This window comes from Carassius gibelio, chromosome B2, assembly GCF_023724105.1.
Source record: "Carassius gibelio isolate Cgi1373 ecotype wild population from Czech Republic chromosome B2, carGib1.2-hapl.c, whole genome shotgun sequence".
Classification (NCBI taxonomy): domain Eukaryota; kingdom Metazoa; phylum Chordata; class Actinopteri; order Cypriniformes; family Cyprinidae; genus Carassius; species Carassius gibelio.
In genome coordinates, this window is record NC_068397.1 from 27955694 (window position 1) to 27981778 (window position 26085).

The 26085-nt window shown below is 35.0% G+C and overlaps 1 protein-coding gene across 1 annotated transcript in view; it reads left to right on the forward strand.

Moving 5' to 3' along the window:
* LOC127950868 (semaphorin-6B-like) overlaps nucleotides 1-26085 on the forward strand; it is a 108319-nt gene that overhangs the window by 56114 nt on the left and 26120 nt on the right. The window contains exons 2-8 of the mRNA XM_052548219.1: nucleotides 8754-8877; nucleotides 12803-12917; nucleotides 15092-15152; nucleotides 15284-15346; nucleotides 22775-22873; nucleotides 24481-24571; nucleotides 24886-25005. Of these exons, the coding sequence (XP_052404179.1) occupies nucleotides 8772-8877; nucleotides 12803-12917; nucleotides 15092-15152; nucleotides 15284-15346; nucleotides 22775-22873; nucleotides 24481-24571; nucleotides 24886-25005 (655 nt within the window). The 5' untranslated portion in view covers nucleotides 8754-8771. The remainder of the gene's footprint in view (nucleotides 1-8753; nucleotides 8878-12802; nucleotides 12918-15091; nucleotides 15153-15283; nucleotides 15347-22774; nucleotides 22874-24480; nucleotides 24572-24885; nucleotides 25006-26085) is intronic.

A 26085-nucleotide genomic window follows, 5' to 3' on the forward strand; every position in this document is an offset into this window, starting at 1 on the left:
ATATCCACAATGTGTTTATCGTGAAGTTTGAGGTAGTCACTATGCTGTGAATATTTTCTAGTTTATTGTGTTCTTCTCACATAAGCGCTACATAAATTGACAGGCTAGTTATTACGATGTGCTTTGGGAGTCCAGTATTACGTAAAGTATATTAAAGAAGCTTACATAAGACTCTGTGATTTAGATTGTGAGCTGTGCTGTAAAATGACCCCATACATCATATCTGTGCCACATTAAAGCCTGTATAGAGACTCAGGCTTGTCCTCTTGAATATAGAGGAGAATGGATTGAATAAATTTAGACGAAGAGTTATGAATCATAGCAGATGTGCGAAAGTAGCTGTCTGCTGGGATCTTTATCAAGACTGACGCAAATCAAAAAGTGTTTAGCGTATGAACAACCATAAAATAGGCAACAATAGTCGCTCGATGCGTGTCTGTGAAGGTTACAGCTTGACGTGGTTTTAATGGATTCCAACAGCATTTAGAAGCTAAAGGTGAAACGCTGTGTTGTAGTATACATTTGGTTTATGCTAATGAGGAAAACACTATTTGCATGTCCGTACGTGAGAGAGAGAAAGCATGTTCGGCAGGAAAACTGATGAGTTTGCCACTGCCTTTTTGCCTTCATTTGATGAGTGCCTCATTAGCGTCTTTCTGTATGAAAACATGAGCAATGATGTACACATGCACACATTTATTTCACTTAAAGCTACTGAGGAGGTACCATTGTACTGTGATGGTACTGGATATTAATACCATGCTAAGGTTGGGGGTTTGTTCAAATGACTAACCTTAAGTATGGCAGTAGTCATACAGTAGCCTTGCTTTAAAAGCATTGCATTTTTATGTTCCGTGTGCTTTTATGTGAAGTGTTTTCTGAAACATGTACAGCAGTTCCTCATGCTTTTCCCTGCTCTGTCCATCCATTCATTCTTCTGTTCATGGATGTATCACTCTGTATGACTCACCGTATTCAACTCTAATCTGAGAGAGTCCCGTTGGATTCCGGCTGGAGGTGACAGACCTGCGTTAGAGAGAATTCTAATGTGCTCATCACAATCAGCCCAGCGTATACACGTTTAAAATTCTGAACACTGATGATTCCTATTGGAAAACATATTACGGAATAAATCTGCTCCTAAACAGCCATTATGAATCCGTGGATACATTTAAAGTGCTATTAAACCTAAAATTGTAAATGAGATTAAAATGCTACTATGCAAAGGAATATTTTGAGCTATTTTATTTTAAAATGTTAAAAAAGAAAGAGAGGTTTGACATTATCAAAATGATGACACAATTGTAGTAGCATGTGAACTACTTTATAGTTATAGTTTTCAATTTAAATGTATAGCCTGTTTGTGTGTGAGACTGAGTGTTATCTCTTTTGATATAGTTTTTATTTAGTTACCCTACAGTTCATTATTGTGAGATAATATTACCACTTAAAATAACTTTTTATTTTAATATATCTTGAAATGTAATGTATTCCTGTGATGTGAAGCTGAATTGTCAGGAGACATTACTCTAGTGTCACATGATCCTTTTTGTGTTTAATAAACATTTCTTATCACCAGTGCTGAAAACAACTGCATTGTTTCATACGGAATTTTTATATTTTTATTTATATATATATTAAATGGCAGTGTATATAAAGATAAATTAACCTACAAAACTAATAACAGATCATCTTTAACATTCATAGTTGGTACTATGAGTATATAAATATTAATCTAAAGATTGTATTACTAGGTGTATATGTACGATAAACATACAAAGAAATCATGATATCCAATTTTTACATTACACAAATCATCATAAGCTAATTTTATTACAGTTTAATTTTTAAGGGTTGGTTAAACCAATTACATTATGGCTAAACCTAGAGTGATAAATCAATATCAAAGTACCTAAGAGAGTGATAAATTGGCCGGTATAACATCTCGCCTGTTTCCATCAGCAATATTCCATCCATGCGTGACAGGCATCCCATGGTTCACGGAGAGGCCTCAATATTTCTGATACTCCACTGGTTGAAACATATTCACGTCTGCTATCAGCAATGACATCCATCTTCAAAAAGATATAGATGCATATATATTAGTAGAGAGAATGTAATGTAACAGAGCATAGCAGCAGCATTGTGTATTCTTGTTTGTCGTTTTTTTGCTCCTCATCTGCGATATCTCACCAGGTCATCTCACTCCATGCATTATTCCTTCATTAAAATAACAAGAACGAGGCCCTCTGCTTCTCTCCCCTGTCCTTCTCATTTAAACACAGAGCTTCACCTACCACACACCATGTAAAGAGGTCACCGGCGAGAGATAGCGCAGACCCTGCTGAGATATGACATCCGGTGTGTATTTATGGAGGCCCGAAAGCAAGCCTCAAGAGTCCCGAAAGGAAAATATCCAGGTCTCCTGGTTTGTGTTTGTGTTTGCGGACAGCGGGATGTCGCTGTGCCAGTCGCCGTGGTTCGTTTTATTTGTCTGACAAATGTTGAGGTTCGACGTTTTGACCTGTGAAACGTGTTTTGGAAGATTTCAGACTTTTGTTACACAAGCAGCTAGAAGGAGGTCATTGTGATTATCAACAGGGCACTGATAAAAATATGTTCGGCGTTTTTAGTTTTTTTTTTTGCAGGTGTTTGTTTGGTTTTAGCTGAGTTTCGAGATAAAGTGGTCCAGTGCAACAGATTAATCTGGTGATCTTGAGTGTGTACAGTAATGTAGCTGAACTGTTGGGACAATGCGGTCACAGCAGTGTTTATCTATGCACCCTCTAGGCTAGATTTGGGCGTTATCGTGTTATAGGATGTAATATATAGAACAGTGGCATAGTGAGATATTTTAATAGCTCTGGTCCAAAAATGGTGCCAGACTCCCAACATATAGACCTTAGTCAGGTTATAAGGCTGGAACACACAATGCAATTTTTGCTCTGATTTATCCCAGTCTGGATAAGTCAGTACTGCCTTAAGTCAGAGCCAGTGTGCAGATTTATGTTGACTGATTCCATAGAAAATGTGCATGCTGCATGATAGTCACAGACTCAGATTTTTAAGCTTTAGACTCTGATCATCCAGTCGGAGGAGCTCAAACAGTAGTGTGTTGTATTTCAGCCTTTAGATGCCATATTGAATGAAACTGAGGCTGTGAGGGGGACAGACATGCAGTCTTTGTAATGGCATGTGCTGTGTTACTTTTCACAACTCAAAACTTTCAAAACTGTTTTATGAAGTGTCTGCCAAAGAATTGTTTTTTTTTAGAGAGAGAAGAAATTTCATCAGCTGTTATGATTTTAAACAACAGTACAATCCATTGAATGCACTGTACTTAAATTCCTCACAGCCTCGTTTTCAGTCCTGTCCAAACTTATATATGGTGCTACCCTGATGAAGGTCTAGACAGCTGTTTTCTAAGGCAGCCTAATTGAAATATAACCTCAAAAGTTACTCAAAAGTGATTTAGAACTGTGTACCCTTCAAAGGATGCTTAATGCAAACACTCTAGCATTGCATTAGTGTCTCATTCTGTTTTAGATTTGCATGCATGCAATTTTATAACAAATTTCCATCTAATTGAGTTAATTACTAAATTAACTGAAATAAAATGAATTGCATGAATCATTAATAAGTTTTAATCTATGGTATAATAGTATATCAAACAAACATATACAGTATACTTATATAAAGACAGTTCCTATTTAATGTTTTGTGGTTCATTTTCAGGTTACTTCGACCAGATGCAATAAATCTCAAGGCAATTGTGGGTTAGACGGTTCTCAGCATTGTGGACAACCTAGGCTTGACCTCTGTGACATTCCAGTCATTGTTTTGTGTAGATGTCTTGAACGTCATTTGCTTTGGACGGGCATCTGTGAGGGATTTCCATCCGCTGTGTCTCTGATTCGCTGTTTAAAGCCTTTCATTTTAACGGCTGTTAGCGCCGTCAGCGTGCCAACAAAGACTTGGACTGTTCCTATGTTATTCAAGCCTTGTTGCTTGAGTGTGTGAGAAAGGAAGGAAGCGAGAGAGTTTGTGAGGTGTGTGTGTGTTCTGTTAATAAGAAACAATTGAGGTGGTAGCACTGCCTATTAGGTTTTATTTAGAGCTATCACAAAACTTAATGTGTCTGTGGCTCGGTCACAACCTCCTTAAACCAAATTACAGACGGGTTCTTTACTAGAGACGTGTTTTCTGCTGCGAGACCCTATGGGAGGATACCTATCCTTGACCTCTGACCTTTCCTTCGGGCACAGGGGTTCATGCTGGAGTGGGACAGAGGGATGAACGAGATTAGAGAGAGGGAGGGAGAGAGAGCAGTTTTGAAGACTCAAGACATTGAATGGTCTCTTTATGAAGTATTTTGAAGCCCACCAGCGCTTTTGTTCTTTTAGTGCCCCTCATAAACAGCCTGGAAACACAAACACCATTTTGTTTAATACGATTTTGATTTTTAACTTACAGAGGTCATAACATAATGGATTTCCTGTCTCTTTGAAGTAATTTTTTTTTTTATTATTATTGCGTTGAAAAGTTTTGGGTCAGTAAGACTTTCTTTTCACCTTCGGGCCATTCAAAGATGTAATAGATTGGTTTGTTTCTTCAACTGGATCAGATTTGGATAAATTACATCACTTACTGAGCTGTAGATCCTCTGCTGTGAATGGGTGCCGTCAGAATAGGAGTCTAAACAGCTGATAAAAGCACCACAATTAATCCACACATCTCCAGTCCACCAATCTTCACCTTGTGACGTGAAAAGCTGCATGTTTATAAGAAACAAATGCATCATCAATACATTTTAACTTTAAACTGAAAAACAAAAAGTCCATAATAACACTCCTTTCAGTGAAAAAGCCCATCCTCTGTCGTCCTCTCACATCAAAATCACTGACAGTTGTGGACTGTTTTTATTTGATCTGTACACATTTCTCTCCTGATTCAGACAAGATTACTTTTTCACTGCAAGCAATATTATGGACAGAGGACTCATATTTTTTTCCCGGAAGCAACAGTTTGAAGTCTTGATGAATTTGTTACTTATAAACACGCAGATATTCACTTCACAAGATGTTAATTGATGAACTGGAGTGGTGTGGATTATTGGCATGTTTTTATCAGCTGTTTGTACTCTCATTCTGACGGCACCCATTCACTGCAGAGGAATCCCTTGGTGAGCGAGTGATGTAAGGCTGAATTTCTCCAAATCTGTTCCGATGAGGAAACAAACTCATCAAACATCTTGGATGGCCTCAGTGTGAATAAATATTCATTTTTAGGTGGACTATTGTGTCTGGTTGCTTAGAAAGATAATAGCGCACTTTATTTCAACAAGCTGCACGGTTTGAGGCATCATTCATGACCGTAGCACAAAGAACACTGAAGTTTACTACCTAGGGTTGGTGATTTGTTCAAACCCCTAACCTCAAATGTGAGCGGCAGTAATTGTGATGTTTGTCTTTGCAGCACCACTGTACTGTTTATCAGAATGAGTACGATGTGGCCTCATTCAAGTAATGTGTTTGACAATGTTCTCTGTTTTATGTGTGCGCTGGATAAACATTGTGTCTTTGTGTGCGCGGTGTGCTAATGGACTAATAGAGTCGCTCGTCTCTCTCTAATGCCATTGAGATTCATTTCTGCCTTATGAATTTAGATCCTCAAAAGGCCACTATTAATTTCAAAACTTTTCACCAAAGGCATCTAAAATTCTTTCAATTAGTTTTTCATCTCTTTTATTTCCGTCATCCTGAGGGATGTCTTAATTACATTATTCATTGTTTCATCTAATTTAAGCGGTAATGCATGTATTGTTGGAGGCCCGCTGAAAGCAGAAGAAGGGATAATAGAGAAAGGTCTCAAACAAAACCTTTGAGGCAGAACACTCACCGTCAATGTCATTGTGATGAAATGATGATGATTATGATGATGATGAAATGAAATTCATCATTACTTCAGGGGCTTATAGTGACTATAGCTTTTGATGACATGTCCATGGATTGCCTGAGTGATTTTTTTTTTATGCAAATATTATTCAAAACTCCAAATCTGATTGGTTGGCTCTTTTTGTTTGAAGTAGTTAGTAAGTAAATGAGGCATTTTTGAGTGCAAACGTATATTCTGTTTTGTTGAAGTTATATTGTTGAAATGACGTCTCTACTGTTTAAATGTTTCTGTTTCTAAATTTCTATTTAGATTTTTTATTTCTGTTTACACATTATTGTATAGTTTCAGCATTCGACTAGATGTAGTAAATAAACTAAAACAGCCATAAAAATTTATTAAAATATAGAAGAAGAAAAAAATGAAAATGGAAAGGAAGTAAAAAAAAATAATTCAAAATATTAGTAAAACTAAAAGCTGTATACATACAAAATAACACTGGCATGAATGCATTCAATTGATGAAAAGTGAAAGTAAAGATATTTTTCAAATAAAAGCTGTTTTTTACATTTCTATTTAAACAAATAATAATAATCTTTAAAAAATATATGGTTATGGTTTCCACAAAGCAATATATAGAAAATGTATATGACAACAATGATAATATAATGAAAAGTTTCTTCAGCAGGAAATCAGTATATTAGAATGATATCTGCATGGATTGCATCACACTGAAGACTGGAGTAATGATGCTGAAAATTCAGCATTGCATCACAGAAATAAATTACATTTTTAAAAGTATTCAAATAGAAAGCAGGCATTTTAAATTATTATAATATTTCACTGTTTTAACTGTATTTTTAATCAAATCAATGTAGCCCTGGTGAGCATAAAAACTCCAAATCTTTTGAATGGTGGTCTATACTAAACACATTCCATTGATTTCTTCAACATTCCCTCTTGAGTTCAAACTGACTGGGATCTTTCTATACCTTCAACATGATTCTTATCGATATTCATCAAACTGTATTTGCTTTATGAAAAGTCAAAAGTCTGTGCGAGACACTTCAGATTACGTGATGTATGAAGCTTGACTGTGGTTTGCCCTGTCTCGTGTGTGTTTGTGTCAGTAATATACTGCAGGACGAAGGGTTGACATGCTCTCATAAATTACCCAATTACAGCAATCATGCTGAGCAAAAAAAGAAAAGCACAGATGAAAAAGAGTGTGGAAAAGAAAAGAGCAGATGGTGGCATCGTTCTGGTCCTGCTAAAGCCACTGACCTCTCCTTCCTCCACAGACTCAATGAAAAGGTGCTGAAGATGAATTAGTGTGTGTGTGTGTGTGTGTGTGTGTGTGTGTGTGTGGTCTCGGGTCTCTTCAGTAATTGAGGGTTGTCCGTGAAAGAGAAGCCCTCAAGACTCTCATCTGGTTTCTGTCTGAAGGAAGAACTGATTGTTGGAGATGAAAGCTTTTGTTAAACAGTTTTATGCCCCACTGACGGTTTCCTAACACCCGTTAAAATCATGCAAATCTGTTTTGTTTTACAGACAGGTATTGTGGTTTTTGTAAGTAGTCTGTTCCTCATAAAGTGCCCAAATAAATGTCAAATGTTAAATAATAAACAGCTTCTGTTTGGCCTCACGCTCATGTGGAGTCGCCTGTGCATTTCATTTCATTGAAGGCACGAGGCATGTCTAACACCCAAGACGTCTATGCTGCTTTGTATCATTAATCATTTTTGCAGTTATCTTTATAGAAACTGTTTGTGTGTTGCATTTTTTGCTCCAAAACCTGATGTGCTGCCTACCTAGGCAACTTTTTAGGCATTATATGGGGTGTGTCTGACATGACATGAAGGTTGTTATAGAAGTAAACTGAAAAGTTTTGTTACATTTGATTTGGCCAAAATCAGCGCATGGCTCAGTTAGCAACTGCTGGTCGATGTTGTAACCATTCAATTTTGCAGGACATTTTCTGCAAAATACAGTTTTTAGTGTTATTTAAGCCATTAAAAAAAAGTAAAATATGTTATATTATTACTGTTTTTCAATACAATAAATTGTATTTATTTATTTTGATTTCTGAGCTATTAGTCTTTGAATTATATGAGCTTGCTTTAATAAGATCCTTGGACAAGCTACATTTTTAAACCAGAACTTTGTTATTTGGTATTATAATGTTATAGCTTTTATTAATATTTTGATTTGGTTTTTATTTTTATGTTTTCATTTAGAATTTATATAAAATTTAATTAAAATTGTTGTTATGCATTCATATTTTTATATTAGGATTAAGGTTTTATTTATTTTATTTATTTATTATTTATTAAGGTTTAGTTTAAATTTAGCCAAAAAACATTTCAGGTAAGTGCTTTTATGTTTTTTTGTTGTTGTTGTTTTTGTTTATGTAATATTTATATTTTATTTCAGCTTTATTTCAGTTAACAAAAATAGGTTCTAATAAATTTGATGAATATGAACCTAATGAAAAAATGGCTGACAGAGGAAAATGTTGAATGTAAATATATATTTTATTAAATGCTGCAACTAACGATTATTGTTTTATTTTTATTTATTTATTTAAAATCCACAATTGCAATGTTGTGCAATATTTACATGTGATATTGCAATTTTGGGGTTAATAAAGCACTGATTTATTAGCTTAGCAACAATTCTCTTATGCTCTTTCATGCGGAATGGCTTTTTGTGTAACTCTTAACTGAGTTGTCTATGCAGATTGAGTTCTGCATTAGGTTGTCTGTGCAGATAGTGAATGTTGATGCAGTTCACTAGTACTCTATTGTGTTCTTTTCACTGTTTTCTAAGTTAATGTCATTTCTCTTTTCCTGTCTTCACAGCTGTGGTGTGTCGCTGCCATGGCGACCCTGACCCCCTGCTTTTTACGGATCTTTGCTGTCCTCCAATTGGCTGCCTGCTCATTTCCAGAGGAACCTGGCCCGTTAATCTCCGCCCCCGCTGAGGGTAAGGACACACCCCCTCACCAATTACAGTGTATCAGTTAAACAACTTCAGCAGGTTATTTTTCAGTTAGACATAAATGCCACGTTTATGATCTTTTATGTATATAACTTTAGAGCATAACAGCACAATCAGCTACAAGTTCCTATTTTTGGCTCATAAATTAGCTTTGAGAAAAGGCACATGAGTTGAATTCCAAACTGTGCCAAGTGTACATGATCATAAGCATAAAAAACAGTTAGTGTCTGGTGTGACCACCATTTGCCTCACGCGGTGCAACACATCTCCTTCACATAGAGTTGATCAGGTTGTTAATAGCCTGTGGAATGTTGGTCCACTTCTCTTCAATGGCTGTGCAAAGTTGCTAGATATTGGCAGGAACTTGAACACACTGTCGTATATTTTGATCCAGAGCATCCCAAACATGCTCAATGGGTGACATGTCCGGTGAGTATACTGGCCATGCAAGAACTGGGAGAACATGCAAGAACTTTTCAGCTTCCAGGAATTGTGTACAGATCCTTGCAACATGGGTCCGTGCATTATCATGCTGCAACATGAGGTGATGGTCATGGATGAATGGCATGACAATGGGCCTCAGGATCTCATTACGGTATCTCTGTGCATTCAAAATGCCATCAATAAAATGCACCTGTGTTCGTTGTCCATAACATACGCCTGCCCATGCCATATCCCCACCGCCACCATGGGCCACTCAATCCACAACGTTGACATGAGCAAACCCCTCACCCACAAGACACCATACACCCTGTCTGCCATCTGCCCAGTACAGTGGCTGGTCTCAGACAATCTTGGAGGTGAAGATGCTGGATGTGGAGGTCCTGGGCTGGTGTGGTGTGGTTACATGTGGTCTGAGGTTGTGAGGCTGGTTGGATGTATTGCCAAATTCTCTGAAATGCCTTTGGAGATGGCTTATGGTAGAGAATTGAACATTCAATTCACGGGAACAGCTCTTGTGGACATTCCTGCAGTCAGTAAGACAGTTGCACGCTCCCTCAAAACTTGCAACATCCGTGGCACTGTGTTGTATGATAAAACTGCACATTTTATTTTGGCCTTTTATTTTGGCCAGCCTAAGGCACACCTGTGCAATAATCATGCTGTCTAATCATAATCTTGATATGCCACACCTGTGAGGTGGATAGATTATCTCGGCAAAGGAGAAGTGCTCACGAACACAGATTTAGACAGAGAAATAGGCCTTTTGTGTACATAGAAAAACTTTTAGATTCAGCTCATCCAAAAATGGGGACAAAAACAAAAATTTTGCATTTATAATTTTGTTCAGTGTATATACCGTAATATTATTATTTATATATATATTATTTAAGCTAAAGAAGCTAAATAGATAATACGACTGCTGTTATGTTAATAAAAATAAATACCATTATTTTGTCATTTTTAGTTGAAGTATGTTAGCTGTGCATCAGTGTTATTTTAGTATTATTTACATACTATCATTATATTATATTATATTATATTATATTATATTATATTATATTATATTATATTATATTATATTATATTATATTATATTATATTATATTATATTATATTATATTATATTATATTTAGTCCTGGGCAAAAAAAATAAAATTTAATCGCAATTAATCACATGATTGTCTGTTAAGCACAAAACTAATAAAAGTACTGGTATATGAACAAAAGTACAATAACATTTGGGGCCCATTCTTTGTATGTTGCTAACTCAGTTAGCTGGATGTGATTGTTGACGAATTGGCATAATCTTGGATTATTTGGTACTTCAAAGCATATTTTGGATTTGCTGTCATAGCAACAAGTCCGTAAACTTAAACCTGTTTGGGAATGTTCTTTTAAAGTGTTCTTTTAAATTTACATATGGTTAACACGTTGTGGACACGTCGCACTGTTTGTAAATCGTTTTGCACATTAGCGCTCAGTAAATGAAATACACCATATGGCTGTGATCATTTTAAAAGCCTTTTAACATAATGATGTTGGAACAAGCAAGACACAAACTCTCTCTGTGTGTGTGTGTGTGTGTGTGTGCGTGTGTGTGTGTGTGTGTGTGTGTGTGTGTGTACAATGGACCGTATTCCCTTCAGATCCCATGAAGCAGAATCAGTGATACTGATGTATAACCACTCATGCGCCTTTAATGATTCAGTAGAGACCAGAGGTTAAAGGTTATCCAGCACGATGTAGTTGGTGTTTATGTGGGTAAGGTTTTGTCCCCAAATCACATATGCTGTGAGGTCCTGCCAGTGTTCGCTCTCTGTGAAGAAAAGGGCTTAGTAAACATACTAAATAATGTCTTAATGATTAAGTTAAACAGCAGAAAGGGCTAGATTAAGAGGTAGATGAAAGAAATGTCATTATTGCAGTGGAAAAACAACAGAAGTCAGTGAAGAACTAAACAAACATGGTGGCACATGGTGTGTGTGTGTGTGTGAATCAAAGTGAAATAACGTGACCTTTTTAAGGGTTTTCCACACTTAATTGCTCTTGCAAAGCACAAAAACATTTAAACCCTTGTGAAATTTGTCCAAACAACTAGAGGCAAAGAACAAGCCAGCAACAACAACAGTATCTCTATCCTTCTCTCCTTATTACAGTGGAATTAATTAACAGCAGAAACTGTAAGAAATATCATTAGCATTCACGGTAAATATGTGGGTGTCCTCAGGCTTCTCAGATCCATCTGCGGTTGGAGGACACATTACTGTTGGGGTTTTTTTTCTCTGGTAATCTGTTTTCTAATTGTGTTTGACTTCTTTCCACAACATTTGGAAAGCAATTTTCCTTATCTGAAATGTGTGAACGCTCTCTGAAGTGCTAGTGACTCTTTTCAGAGCATTTTATACAGGATGGACTCTATATAAAACTTATCAGCTTTGCTCATGAATATTAATTATGTGACAGTACATTGGACCAGGAGTCTGATTGTCAGGGCAGGTTGCATAATAAGATTAGCACTTACTCTGTGTATTATTATGCACTATTATATAATATAATATTTATTAATCCTTTAGGTTAGCTTTTATTTTATACTTTTGGTTTTTATTTTAATTATTAGTTATTTTGTTATGTGCTATTGTCATTTTTATTATTTATAATAAAAAATATTTTTATAATTCTAATTTAAATGTATTTTTGTTTTAGTTTTATTCATTTTAGTACTTTACTTATTATATTTATTATATATGCTGTATGATATGTTTTAATAAAAAAATTAATTAGCAAATTACCATGTTTCAATTTTACTTTTAGTTAACAATAACAATGTTGCGTTCATTCATTCATTCAGAAAAGAGAAGGTGATATTTTTCATGGATACCGTGGCTAATCTTTTCAATATAATTTAAGTAAATTAGTCAGCTCTAAAATGACAAAAAGGCACCATAAAGGTGCATATATCAAATAAGTAAATAACATAAGTTGTCCACATGACACATTCATAATGTAAACAAATCAGGCTTTTCATTGAATCGTTTATGTTTTTCAATGAATCAGTTCAGAAACAGACTAAAAGATCCATTCATGAATTGAACTGATTCAGTTCTTGAGTTCAACTCACTGATTCAATGGTCCAGTCCCAGTGGTTAACAGTCCACTGTAACATAAATATGACATATTTATTGTTTTTGAGTGAACTTTCACTTTAAGACAGCTTGTTTTTGGACTCTGCTTGGTGAAGACTCAGTGATGTATGTCTTTGTCCTTTCTTCATGTCTCAGAGGTTCTCCGTCTTTAACTCTTCAGGGGAAAGTGATGGACACATTCCTGCCTGTGTTTTAGTGTCTGTTTCATCTATCCATATTTCATATTTTGGCTCTTTTTTTTGGGAGCTCCCATCGCAGCTAGTAATTTTTCCACATTTTGACTTCCCTCTCTTCTGAATTGTCTCTGGTTCTTTGTTTGTCAGTGGTGAGGCGCTATCCAGTGTTTGTGGGCCGGGCGCATCGCTCTTACACCCGTCAGGAGCCGCTGTATATTCAGACCGTCCTGAAAGTCAACCGCACACTCTACATCGGAGCCAGGTAATGCCAACAATTCAACAATACACACTTCAAATGATAATAATTCTTACATTTTTTACGTTATAAAGTTTATTTTGCATATAGTTGCACATACTGTATTACTGAGGAATTGAATTATTTTCTGTTGTAAACATTGTTATTTTGTTATTATTAATATGTCATTATGTTTTTAAATACATTTTTAACTTAGTATTTAAAAAATTGTTATTTAATAAAAACTGTAATAATCATATTTTACATGATTTCATTTCATTTTAAATATTCAATAAAATTTAATTTTTATATACTTTTTTTAGTTTTATATTTTCACTATTTGCTTTAATTTTATGCTAATCTTGAAATATGCTTTTGCCCTTTTATTGGTATTTTATTATCATAATTTTATTCATATTGTTTTTCATGATTAGATTTATTTTAATGCTGTTTAGTTCAGTTTGAGTTTTTATTTATTTCCAGTTAATAATTCTAGTGCTTCAACTTGCCATGACAACATTTCAAATATTTTTATTTTTTCCTCTCATATTTTTAGATTTTAGATTTCAGCTTCATGTCAATTAACCAAAATCTTTGACTATAATTATCTTTAATAACCATGTTGGTAACTGACAACATTTTAAGTCATCAAGATGTTAATTTGAGCTTTAATTCCACCCACTCTATTCACACAGTAACATCTCTGTTAGGTTTTACATTCTGAATTAATATAACATGAATATAATATCCTCTCTGTTATTAAAACCTTTCTATTTTGCTATACCATGTCGGTACCTAATTGGTCTTAAATGGAAATGACAGGTTACACAATGAGAAAATGTCATTAGGTTTCAAAGCTCTGACAAGAACACTCCGTCCTTCTAGCTCAACAGCATCAGCAGTAAAACAGCATGTTCTCTCCACACAGTCAGAGAGTGTGTGTGGATCTTGTGATGGGAAATCTGTGTCCAGTTTGACTGGTGTTACTTTTAGTTACATCTTTGAAATGGGTCAGATGGACAGGCCTTCAAAGGGTTTGGACTCCCGAGGGAGTTGACATGTGGTCCTGGTTAGGCGCTGCTTGAAAGTTAAACCCCTGTTCGTTGACCTTTAACCATTACACAGTCGAGCCGCTTAAACGCTTGCTTTCTCTGTAGCTAGAGAACAGATATAGTCTGTTATATACACTCTCTTAGACATTCTGGAAAGTTGAAACTTATAAACCGGTTCCTGTCACCACAAAACCCCAGAGCTGAGAGCTCAAATATAGACTGTTCTCATAGACAGCTTTTATCAAAACTCTTTAGTGCTTCAGTGTGTTGTGTGATGAAATATATATTCACAGACTTTCTGTTTGTTATTGTTTACCTGACTGTTGTTTTGATATTATTTATATACTATTTAGTATTTAATATTATTTTTAAAAATTACCTTATATGTTTTATACTATCAGCTATCATTTTAATTTTGGGTACTTTTGTTATGCTTCTTTATGTCATTTTCATTTATTTATTTATAATTTCTGTTTATATTTATTTGAAGTTTTATAATTTTTTATATTTTAACCTATACTTTAAGTTCAATATTTCAAAATTTTACATTTAGGTTTTCATCTATGTATAGATAGATAGATAGATAGATAGATAGATAGATAGATAGATAGATAGATAGATAGATAGATAGATAGATAGATAGATAGATAGATAGATAGATAGATAGATAGATAGATAGATAGATAGATAGATAGATAGATAGATAGTTTGTTTTGGTTTTATAAACAAAAACAATTATTCATATGTTTTAGTTAACAATAACAACAAGTAGATGGCAGATGCATTCGTAAATTTACTAATTTATTTTTGGTAGATTTATGCTCAAAACAAGAAAATGGGATAAACCAAAAACATTTAATAAATATTAGATATGTTTACTAAAAAATGACTATCAAAACCATTATATACAAATTTGCTTCTCAAGTAAATGTTTTTAGTTCATATATTTATTTCATGGATGTTTTTCCTAATTAATTTTTTTTTTTATGTGTGTGTTGTGTTTTGCCTACTCTATAATATGTAAAGTATGTGAACTGTGATTCAGTATTTTAATTGTAAATTAAGGCCCATTTTCATTGTTACTGCTAATGCTGGTCTTCGTATACGGGGTGTGTGTGTGTGTGTGTGTGTGTGTGTGTGTTGCTGCAGAGATGACCTTTATCGAGTGGAACTGGACCATGTGTCTGGAGATGAAATGTTCTACAGCAAGGTGAGCCCTTGTAGTGCTCTCTCTCTCTCTCTCTCACACACACACACACACACACATAATTGCATGTAAGAACACCTTGCTTATTTTACCTTGAATGTAGGTAATGATTTTACTCCCTTGTTGTTCCACAGAAAAGGACGTGGGAATCCAATAAGAATGACATCCGCATCTGTAGAATGAAGGGCAAACATGAGGTGAGTGTTCAGTGCCAAATAACACAAAGTTTTTTTCACATTTCACGGCCCTTTTAGCACCGTCTTAGCAAGGAAATCATTCACATCACAGCACTTTGAGTGATTTACTGTTGCCAGGAGCTCGATGCTTCAAACCTAAGGCAGAGCTCATACAAATAACTTCTCCCAGAACTTCTTCTCTACACTCCAGTAAAATATAAGGATTTTGCTTATTTCTGCAGTCTTGCCTCTCAGCGGATGCTTTTAGCCTTATTGTGGACGATTACTTACAGCCTTGGTCAGTTTTGGTTGTTATTGAGGGATGTGGATTTTCCTGTTATTTGCTTGTGTTTTTAACTTCTGTGATTCGTTCACTTTTATGACTCTGGCTGTTTTATCAAGTATGCTATCTTTCCCACAGCTGATGTGTGTCTAGTGCAACTTGACAGACACTTACAGTTGCATTTATGTATTTAGCAGTTGAAGTGTCTTACAACATAGAACAATAGAGCCAACAATATTCATAGTATGCAATGGCAGCTTCATTTGAAAAAATTGTAAATGTTTTTTGTGTGTGTGTGTGTGTGTGTGTGTGTGTGTGTGTGTGTGTGTGTGTGTGTGTGTGTGTGTGTGTGTGTGTGTGTGTTTGGCTACTTCCACACATCCTAAATCCAGAAATATCATCCAAAAATGAACACAGATCTGAAATGAGGTATTTTGATCTTCTTTAAGTTTTACTTTATTCCTAGGCAAAGTTAATGATGCTCTTTGTAATTGTTTTTCTTAATGCAGTTACCGTAGTCATACAGTTCAAGGAAAGCTGGTGGTAAATGTAATTTTACTGAAAATATTGGGGTACCTTTTGCTATAGCAGTTTGTGTGTCTCCATTGGAAAGAGTTTTGGCTTTTCTTCAGCACATTTGGACCTGACAGCTCATGCAGCAGTTCACTTATGTTCAGCTCAGTAATGATCCATCTACATGCTGGTTTGGTAAAAACAGGTGATATTCTAGCATTACATAATAAACTGCAGAAGTTAAGATGATTTTAAGAGGGCGATTTGACATGTTAGCAGGAAACATAACCTTTATTACAAGAGATCTCTATTGAGGGATGGATCACGATGAACTAACAACTGTCAACTTATTCTTGTAATGAGAAGCACTTTAAACAATAACACAATTGTTTAAAGCGTTTAAAGGGACTTTGCAAAAAAAAAGTATACTATCGTATATAATCACAACATTTTGGCCAAATTGTGCTGCCCTACAAACAAGCATAGCAAACCTGGAGTTGTTTTTAATCATATAGTGCTGTCAAACGATTAATCACATCCAAAATAAAAGTAGTTTTTTACATAATATGTATGTGTACTGTATATATTTACACATATATGTGTACTGTATATATTTATATATATATATATATATATATATATATACACACACATGCATGCATGCATATATTTCAGTTTTTTTATTATATTATTTGTTATTCATATTATTTATATAATATTAATTACATTAATATAAATATAGACATTTAAATACATGTAAATGTTTTCAAAATAAAATATATACTATATATGTGTGTATTTATATATATATATATATATATATATATATATATATATATATATATATATATATATATATATATATATATATATATATATATATATATATATATATATATATATATATATACATAATACATATACACAGTTCACACACATATATTATGTAAACATAAAACAAACTTTATTTTGAAAGCGATTAATCGTTTCACAACACTAATTTTTAAACTGCAACTGTTTGTTTGTTTTTTATCAGAAAATAATTGATTGTTTTCCCTAAAGTTATTAGTGATTCTCAATCTTTTTTTGATTTGTTTTGTTATTAGTTTATTGTATTTGAATTAGCATAATGACATCATGCTTTTAGCCACTGATAGTTTGATTATATATATTTTTTTATTAGTCGTTAAATCATCACTGCTGCAGCAATACAGCTTTAGACATTATTTTTGAACTTTGTGTCAGATTTTACACCATTTTTTTTCTCCTTTTGAGCATCCTGCTACGAGTATTGAATTTTTAAGTCAGCATGAATGGAAAAATCTTTAACTTTTGAAAGCACATCTCAAGTCCCACGTAGTCTGCAACTTAAGTTGATTTTGACAATGTGTGTTTTTTTTTTCACATCCCTTGATCTGCCCTGCCCAAATAATTCTCCTGAACTCTTTGTTCAATATTCTTTTTTACTTAAGAAGATTTGAGAGTTTGCGAAGGCCTGTTTTTTCAAGCCGCATGCAGTCGGTTCTCACGTCTGAATCTCAGCCTCGATTGTTTCTCTCTTTGATGTTTTTGTGATAAATCTATTCTTACTCTTCAGTTAAGGAGCTAATAACCTTCTTCCTTCTGTGCCCACCTTCATAATGTAAGAGTCGTGCTTTCCCGCTCTTTCGCAAACCAGGCCTTTTTAATAGATGTGTATGACTGCAGGGGAGAGAACTTCAAGGGACTGAGTGTCAAACCTGGACAAGGATTATTGTTTGGCAAGAGGGAGCTTACAAATTAGACCTGTCTGCCACCCACCCACATGTTCACACAAATCTGAGACATCAAACACACACCTGTGAATCTCTGCCTCCGGCAACTTCTGCAACAGGCTCTCATGCTCTCTGCTTCTCACTTTCTCTTTCTTGCTATTGTGCATTGTTTTTGTTCGTGATCGCTAATTACCTCAAACTATAAACCGGTTTTTCACAGCGTTCGCCTCTAATTGTGTGAGATTGACAGAATATTAGCACAGACGGAATGGAAATAAGTCCATTTGAGAGACATGTCCAATTAAGCGTCCCTCTGTCAGAGATCTGACCGCACACCTCCACACACCACTTATAGCAGACCTAAAACTGAAGCCAGGGTTTGCACTTCATCTGCTCTGGGATAAGATTAGGTGGACTTTAGAAAGTGCTGTCAGATGAAATGTGTTTGATCTGATGTAGCATGTGTTCCTGCAGTAATTGTGTTCTGCTGCTTGATTTAAGCTGACATGATTTCATAATGAGGGAGGAAATTCAATATCCTTATTCTGACTCCTCTCTCTCTCTCTCTCTCTCTCTCTCACACACACACACACTTACTACAGTGAGGATCTGTAAAATAGCACTGTGTTCATGAGAAGAGAATTATTGTTAAAACTAAGACAATTAAAATATATTTTTTGTTAATTGAAATAAAATTATATTATTATTTTAAAAATATCAATTATACTTATATAATTAAAAAATGTTGCCTTGGCAGTTAAGTGAAAAGTAATGAATTTAAAATAGAAAGTGACAACTGAATAATAAATACATTTAATACAAATTGAAATATTTGAAGAGTAATTAATAAAAATAACAATCACATAACACATTTACTATAGAACCTTATTCAAGTGAAATCTGAAATGATGAAAAACACTTCAACAAAAATGACAATTGATTGAAATATGCTGAAGATGAAGTGTATTAAACATATATAAACGTATATAAACATTACATTTAAAGGAAAACTGAAATATTAATTAGATGGAAACTGAAAATAAGAAATGTTGCATTGGTCGTGGACAGAAATATAATAAGACAAATACTGAAATAAGTAAATCTAAGTAAAAACAAAATAAAAATGTCATAATAACAACAAATTACTAAAACATTGAAACACTGAAACATGATGAAAAACTTAAAACTATAAAAACAAGTGAAAATTTTGCTTTGCAAACAAGTGAAATGTCTCAACAAATAAGTTAAAATATAAAATTAGTCAATTGAAAACTGAAATAAATGTATTAAATCTAAATAGAAATAAATATGACAAAATCGCTTAACCAAAATTATAGTTTAAGCGCTAGCGTTGGCAGAAGTGCATTAAATCACAACAACATCTTAAGAGGTGGATAAATGGATCATTCATAATTCATATGAAGACGCAGGAGTTGAATTACTGCGTTTGGCTGTCACTCGTGCAGTTTTGATTGGCTTTTATGAAGTGCAAGATAAACAGATTTCTACAGAAATAACACAGTGTCTATAGCAAGATCACATCGCCGCCTGTGATGCTCCTTAAGGGAGTATAGAAGTGTGTGTGTGAGATGTGATAGATACACTCACATCCTCTCTAGTATCTGTTCTCGCCTCTCGTTGAGTTCCAATTGTCATTTTTATTGGCTTGAAGGGCACTGCAGGAAGAGGACTTCATTTGTGGGGTCGTTCTGAATGAAAATGAGCAACGGGGTCCCTTCATGAGCGATTCACTGAATATCTTTTCCTCGGCCATGAAGAAAATGTTATTGCTCTGATATTGCTGTTTTATAGCTCAAGGCACTTGAGCAGGTTTGTCTCAGATGTCTTGACAAAATTGTCTTAGGAGGAATAAAATAGACACAGTGAGATAATTGTTAGGAGCTATAAAACTGCAGGAAAAAGTTTTTTTTTTTTTTTGAAAGCATTTAAATTTGATCTAAACTTCAGCTTGTTGTGTGTAAACATACATATTTACTCTATTCATGTTTACACATTTATGATTTTTCTCTTGTGTATGTTCCTTGTTCCGCAACATTAAGCAATTAAACATTTATTTATTTATTTATTTATTTATTTTTTTATTTTTTTATAAAACATTCAAGCTAAATATTGCATATGTTTTTTTTGTTGAATATCATATTTAATGCATCAGACTTGAGAGATGAACAAATACATTTTCCTTAAAAGCCTGATGATCATATTTGATAGTGACACTCATATTTTAACACGATTCTTTTCAAATTCTCCATTATGGACAATCAAGTTGCTTCTGCCCAGTAAGCGTTCATCTTGAAATATTACCACAACATAAAATTTATTATGCTTACTTTAGAAAAATCAGTAAAAATTTCACAATAAAAAGGTTCATAAACCATGAACTGAAGGTGGGTGTTTTAACAATTATACTAAAAGGTTTTTTACTTTCTAAAACTTCCAAACCATCAATCAGACAGCAGAAGGCATGCAGTAGATGGTTTACGACAAGCTTTTCAGCAAAGTTTTGATCCTTTAGACAAATCTTTTGTACGAATCTTTATATGGTTAAGTACTAAATGTGCCGTAATCTGACAGCAAGTGATTTTGGTGCAGAAAGAAGTGAAAAGCAATTGGAGTGGGAGGAACATGCAGAGAGAGAACAAGGAGTGGTGACTGGTGAGGAGTGAGGAAGGTGAGAAGAAAGAAAGCAGAGTGAGGGAGTAAGGGACTTTGATCAGAGCAGAAAGGAGTCTGCCGGGGTACGGGAATCGTACACTGCCTTGTCACACGCTCTGATCTGAATGATAAATCTTGACACTTTTTTGATGGTGTTTCACAGAGACCTGAAGCACATGTGCTCATCCCCAGAGCGAAACTTGCTTTTTACACCTCTGACGGGCGTACGGATCGACCCGCGTGCAAACCTGCATCTCTGATGAATTCAATTTTACAGTTTATGAAGCGGAACGTAAGATCTCCCCACCCCTGCAGAGAGTTTGCAGCACACTCTTACAGCTGGGCCGTTCTGCTCATGTTCAGCTGGATGTTTATGATGAACCTGAGTCCGGAGGGGAATAGATGGGCTTCAAGACAACGTGGCGCCAAAATTGAGCTTATCTTCTTTCTTACTAAATCTCCTTATTTTTAATTTAGTCTTCATTAGTGCACATTATACTCATGAAAATATGTCCATCAACAAATCAGTTTTCTCAGCTAAAACAGATTTCCTATCCTGATTATGTAAGCAAGGCCTTGTGGGCGGGGAAACATAATATTAACCAATTAGATATTGAGTGTTGCTTGTATGTGCAAAACATCGAATGAAAGGGGCTTCATTTCAAACTTTTGAAATGAAAGATACATTAAAACAAGATGTGCAATAAAGAAATAATATTTGACTAAATTAATGAATTACGTTTGACACTGAATGCATGTGCAATAAAGAAATAATATTTGACTAAATTAATGAATTACGTTTGACACTGAATGCATGTGCATTGTATGCGATCACTGGCATCAGTTGCAAATATTAAACATTTAGAAAAATCTTACACAAAAAAAAAAACACATACAGAAGGAAGAAGCTGTCAGTGTTGATATGGGAATGTAAGAACATACCTCAACATATCTTTCACAGCATCCAGGTGGAAATACTCACGATAATAAGAGGTGAAAGGTTGCGTCATTTTATATGCTCTCACTCTCACGCACAGACTTCAGCTTATCAAAAATGAAAAGATCCCTGTCCTTCTTGCTATTCATACACATGCACACACATGCTGTAAGTTGATCTGTCGCTAGGGAGTGTGTGTTTAATGCTGTGAGCAGCTTGAACACATTTGTAATGACATCTCTTGTGCAAACACATGCACACAGCGAACGGGGGACATGCATCTGTAACAACACATAGACCCTCAGCAGTCCTGCTAATCACCTCAAAGAGCCTGACCTCAGTGTCGGCACCCTCAGGTTTCAGCTCCACCAGGAGGCCCAGTCAAACTCAATGGGCAGAGCAGTGAATGGGCCCTATGGTGGAGCTGCTCGATGGGGCCCACATGCAGGGGTTTTAGCAAAATACACAAAACCACTTCAAAAGTTCCATTGATGTCCGTCAGGGAACAAAGGCATTCCTGATGCATGAGTGTTCACAGCTGGCTATCCAGTAGCTTTCAGGTCTGCTTTTATAGCTGGACCCACGTCGTGATGCATTCAAGTCCAGCTACTTCCTGTTTCTGTGCTACACAAAGAAGTGCAGCAACATTGTGCAAATCTAGTCCAAATACCATGTAAAAACCTGGAGAAAATTAATATTTTTTGATGATGCCCACAGTGTGGGCTCTGTGGTGGAGCTGCAAGCGTGGACCTACTTCTCTGCTGTCTGTCTTCCAAAACAAACACAGCACTCAAAATAATGATGTCTGGGGGAAAATGACTTGTGAAGCTGGGTCAATATTTACAGCCTTATTCTTTTGTCCGTCGAACCCTACCCTTTCATGTCTGACCCAATGCACGCTGTTTTTGTTCATCTCTCTCTCCTTCACCCAAATTTTAATTAGCATTCAAATGACTTTGTTAAATGACATGAAAGTCAAATGCTGCCAAGTCATTGTAATTCAAAGTAAAATACAGAGAGTCTGATATTATCACTGCTGTTTCCACTCAATAATTAATATGTATAGTGGTTTCTATAGTGTTTATTAATTTTGAGATAACATAATTATACAAACTCTCTCTCTCTCTCTCTCGCTCTCTCTCTCTCTCCCTCAGTTTTAAACCTAAAACCTTAAGTTTATTTTCAGGTTTTTGTTTAAATGTTGAAACCTCAAATTTAACAAGAATAATGAATATGTTTTAAGTTTCAAACAAGAGTAATTCTTATCTTTTTCTCTGTGTTTCCTTAAGGAGGAGTGTCGTAATTATATTAAGGTGTTGTTGAGCCATGATGGTGGGCTGTTTGTGTGCGGGACAAATGCTTTCAACCCGCTGTGTGCCAATTACACGGTGAGTGTTCCTCAATGCCTGCAGATTTCACCGTCTCCCCTGCGTTTACCGCAGCAAACATGTAGAGCGTGTAAAGCACAATTCTACACAAACAACACAAGGTTCAGTTCTGTTCATCTGTCTATATGTGGAAGAAATTCAACAGGAGCTCGTTATTTTATTACATTTTTTGAACACAAGGTTACATAATACTGTGTATCACTAATTTAGTTACATATTCTGTGTTGTTTGCATCATGTCACCCACCTCACAGTTTTACTACTAAACTAAATACAGTTCAGTCATTAAAAATGTGTGAGTCATATCCACTGAATCATTAGAAAGAATCTGTTCAGTTGAACTCATACATGCATGTTTACAATGCATTAATAATAATGAAAGTGGATCAGCATTGATGGAAGGTCAATCGCCTTAATGATTTCAATTCAGTAAATAGATGCACACAATTACATTGGAGGCTTCTGATGAGATGATGCTCATTAGAATTGTATCAGAATTATGAATGCATATGTAAATTGTTTTGGGAGTGAATCTTTTAGGAGCCTGAATTATATCACACCAAAATCGAACGGCAAAAACTGAGTTTACAATCACAATTCTGTTTTTTAACCACATAATAAAAAATAAAAAGATAGTTGTGACTATTCTATATGTGAGTTTCTCTCTCAGACTTTATGTCTCACAATTCTGTATTTATATATAGCAATTCTGACTTTATATCTTGCAGTTCTGACTTATTTAAAAAATTTGTGAGAAAAAAGTCAGATTTGTGAGATAAAATCATTTGTTTATTTATTTATCTGGCATACATACATTACCAAAGAACTGAGTTAATTTTTTTGTGCATTCAAACGATTAATCACGAATAATCGTATCCAAAAATTGTAGTTTTTGTTTACATTATATATGTGTGTGCTGTATATTATGTATATATAAACGCACACGCATGCATGCATATATTTAATTTTTTTTTTTTACATTTATATAGAAAATATATTTATATGTGATATAAATATTTTCAAAATATATGCTGTATGTGTGTGTATTTATTCATACATAATAAATATACACAATACACCCACATATGTTATGTAAACAAAACTTTTATTTTGGATGCGATTAATCGCAATTGATCGTTTTACAGCTTAAATGTTCAGTTGGTCATATGGTATTTAATGTTTCATCTTTTAATTCAGCATATGTTTTCTTTTGAACTTGTGGTGAAATTTCACAGGGATACTTCACGAGACTCACTCTTTTGTTGCGAGCAGATTTTCAGGCCACATCTTCAAATCGTTGTTTTTACGGTATATTACAACATCAGAGCTGATTTACTGCTTCATATAAAACTGAAAAGGCCTTTCTGGAGACAGTTTGGTAGGTTCGTTTTATTTGTGAGATAAATCGTCACGCACTACAGTTGTGTTTTGAAGTCTCTCTCACCCATGCACACGCTCACTAACACTCTCGACTGTAGCTGGGAGCGTGTAGAAATGATAGCAGCGCTTGTGAATGTGTTTGGAGATGTGTGTGGTTTATAACAGCTATCATCCTCTAAGAGTGTCATATTCTGTCCTCACAAACAGTACGTGTGTGTGTTTGTACAGAGAGACACTCTGGAATTGGTCGGCGAGCCCATCAGTGGAATGGCCCGGTGTCCTTATGATCCCAAACACGCAAACGTGGCTCTGTTTGCAGGTAACAGACTGTCTTTTGTGGCTATGTAATGACTCTAACTCACATTATTTACATAATGGACTGATTCGTTTAGCACTTTTGTAATCTGTGATAATAAGAGCCGTACACCCAGTGGATACACAGCATAATAATGTTTAATTTCACCTAATTTATAGCTGTTTTATTTGCCTTCATAAATGTGTTTAACCACCTCTTCTTAACATCGTTAAGCTCAAGGATTTTCAGTTCGAGCCTTTTGCCACATATATCATCATGGCACAATGTCGATGCTCACTTCTGGTTATTGGCCGCTGACCTCTGCCGTTTGACCTCAGAGGGCAGCTTGTTCACGGGGACAGTGACTGACTTCCTGGCCATCGACGCTGTCATTTACCGCAGTTTGGGAGAGAGTCCAGCCCTGCGCACGATCAAGCATGATTCCAAATGGTTCAGAGGTACTGTTTCATACATAAAATAAAACCATAAATGTTTGGTTTTAAATGGTCCTTCTATGGAATCACCGGTTTACTTCACTCATTTATTCATACATACAGTAATAAATATACACAATACCCACATATGTTATGTAAACAAAAACTTTTATTTTAGATGCGATTAATCATGATTAATCTTTGACAGCTTAAATGTTGCAGGAAAATTTTTTTAGGCTAAATCGTGTGCACAATTTACTAATTCGTTCCCTCAATGTACTAAAACGTGCACACGATTACTATTGCGTTCCCTCGATCTACTATTTTGTTCACCCGATTTATAAATTCTTTGCACGATTTACTAATTAGTTCCCTTTATTTGCTAAATCGTGCACAAGATTTAGCAAATCGAGGAAACGCAATAGTAAATCGAGGAAATGCAATAGTAATAGCACACAATTTATTTATTTTTTCTTGCATGTCATGTACGGGTTCTGTAGGTATTTAATGTTTCATCTACTTAAAAATAAAGGCTCTTTATTGGCATTGATGGTTTGTTTAAGAACATCCAAAGAACCTTTCGGTCACACAAAAGGTGCTTCATAGTGGAAAAATGTTCTTCACACTAAAAAGAACAGTTCACATATTTTGAAAATGTTTTTTTGAGAGCGTTGTTTAATTGGTCATAATATAGGTTAAAACACTATATTTGTATATTTTAAACATTGTTTTTAGTGCTACAGAAACAGATTCAAACAAGGGACAAGTCAAACTTATTTTCAGTTCATCGTACCGTCAATAGAGCAAAAGCTGCACTTAACCTGGATTATTCCTTATTAAGTCAATTTGCATTTGTCTTACTCTGAAATCAACTTGTCATCCTGAAGTGGGGTTTATTTTGTAGATTTCAAAATAGTTTCATGAAGCAGCTCACTGCACTGAATTCTGAGTGTGATTTCACACCAGACACACCGAGAGCGCTAACAAAACCAATTTTTTTTTTTTTACCTGAGTTGTTTTTCACAAATATGCGAGACCTTGTAACCACGGGAAACTGCACAGAGCTCTTGGAGCCTCATTCAGATGAGAATAGGTGGATGAGTG